Source organism: Perkinsus marinus (genome assembly GCF_000006405.1).
Source record: "Perkinsus marinus ATCC 50983 genomic scaffold scf_1104296931476, whole genome shotgun sequence".
NCBI classification, from domain to species: domain Eukaryota; phylum Perkinsozoa; order Perkinsida; family Perkinsidae; genus Perkinsus; species Perkinsus marinus.
The window spans coordinates 1-1437 of NW_003215720.1; the positions used below are offsets into that span (position 1 = coordinate 1).

Sequence of the window (1437 nt, forward strand, 5' to 3'; positions counted from 1 at the left end):
TTACCTGCTTAGGCCCACAGTCGATCCTCTTGGCCCACCTATTCACATCGCGATTAGTCCGAGGAAATAGGGTTCCCACGATGTAGTGGAGTGTGCTGTGACCATAGACTGAACCATTGTAAGGGACTACTCCATCGTCTATACAGTGCACACTGGCCATTCTCGGTGCTGGAGGTTTCGGGACCACGGTAGTGTCATTATAGATATTATCGCAAACCTTGAAAGCTTTGGTTAGACCAGGCTGGAGAGCTAGAACACCATTAACCGATACGGCTCCTTGGATGATCTTATGGCATAATAGAGATTCCACTAACATCCCACCGTTACTGTAACCATAACCGTAGACTGGCAAATTCGCCTTGTTCTCTCTTTGGATGATAATCCTGGTGTACTCAAGATCGTCGATGTTCTGATTCGATGTGCAGCAGACACCCGCATTCCATGCGTGCACTGCATACAGTCTGGTCGAAAACCATCCATAGCCGCTCCCACAGGCGGATATCAATATGAGGCCGTACTTGTCAGCGATAGCAGCATTGTGGAACTTATTCTCGAAAAACTCACATGTTTCTAACCAACCATGGTATTGAATGAGTATACCCTTGATCTCGACACCTTCAGGGGGCAAATGGCGGTAGTAAGATCGTGTTAGGTTAACAGTCCCCGGGTTCGCCATTTGAAAGCTGATCTTCTCACTCCCTTTGATGCCACTTCTGAGCTTTCTACTCGAGGAGGAGATCGTGTCGCCTTCAGAACCTCTTCCTTCGATTATCGAGGGGGGCTCGAGAGTCACTGTAACATCGAACTGGGGGGCATCGGCTGACTGGTCTTGGGGGGGGCTCGTCAATGACAGTGCGAATCCGGTACATTTGAGGAACTTCCTCAGAGGAAGCACGCGAAGCACATTCGTGAAGGTTGTGCCTGAGATTCGAGTGTTCAAGCAGCGAATCCCGACTCGGACCGGGGATGACGGGTTTTACCCTTGTCTGAGGACACCACATCGTAGAGGTCTACTTCATAGTAGGTCGCGTCACTCACACTCTTCCTGATGAGACATTGTATTCTCAACTCTCCTCAACGCCATTTTGCTACAACTTACTTCAGTTTCCTGAGCTCCTCAGTTATCTTGGGAGTGGCCGCACTTACAATCATGTGGTTCCAGAATAGTGGAAGGCATTCGTCCCTGAGAAGACGTTCCTCAATATTACATATCTCATGAGTAACGGACCCTAATATGGAGACTAAACTCACTCATTGTATTTGGGGTCTGTAAAATCCCTGAGACATCCGGAAGGGACTGGTTTTAACACTTTGGTGTCCGGCTCTAGTGAGTCATCCGCAATCGTCCCGAGAACGGCCGCAGCAACTAATGATAACGGGATAATACGCAGTCCCATATGGAAAGTAGTAGGCACCACAAGGACGATGTTCTGTACA

The 1437-nt window shown here is 48.8% G+C and overlaps 1 protein-coding gene across 1 annotated transcript; it reads right to left on the minus strand.

The window, feature by feature from the left end:
• Positions 1-130: 130 nt before the first annotated feature.
• Positions 131-676, minus strand: Pmar_PMAR005558 (hypothetical protein; the record flags this gene model as incomplete). Its single annotated transcript, XM_002786314.1, has 1 exon — positions 131-676. A coding segment is annotated over one exon (546 nt), but the record flags the coding sequence as incomplete, so codon positions are not given.
• Between the last annotated feature and the right edge of the window lie 761 nt (positions 677-1437).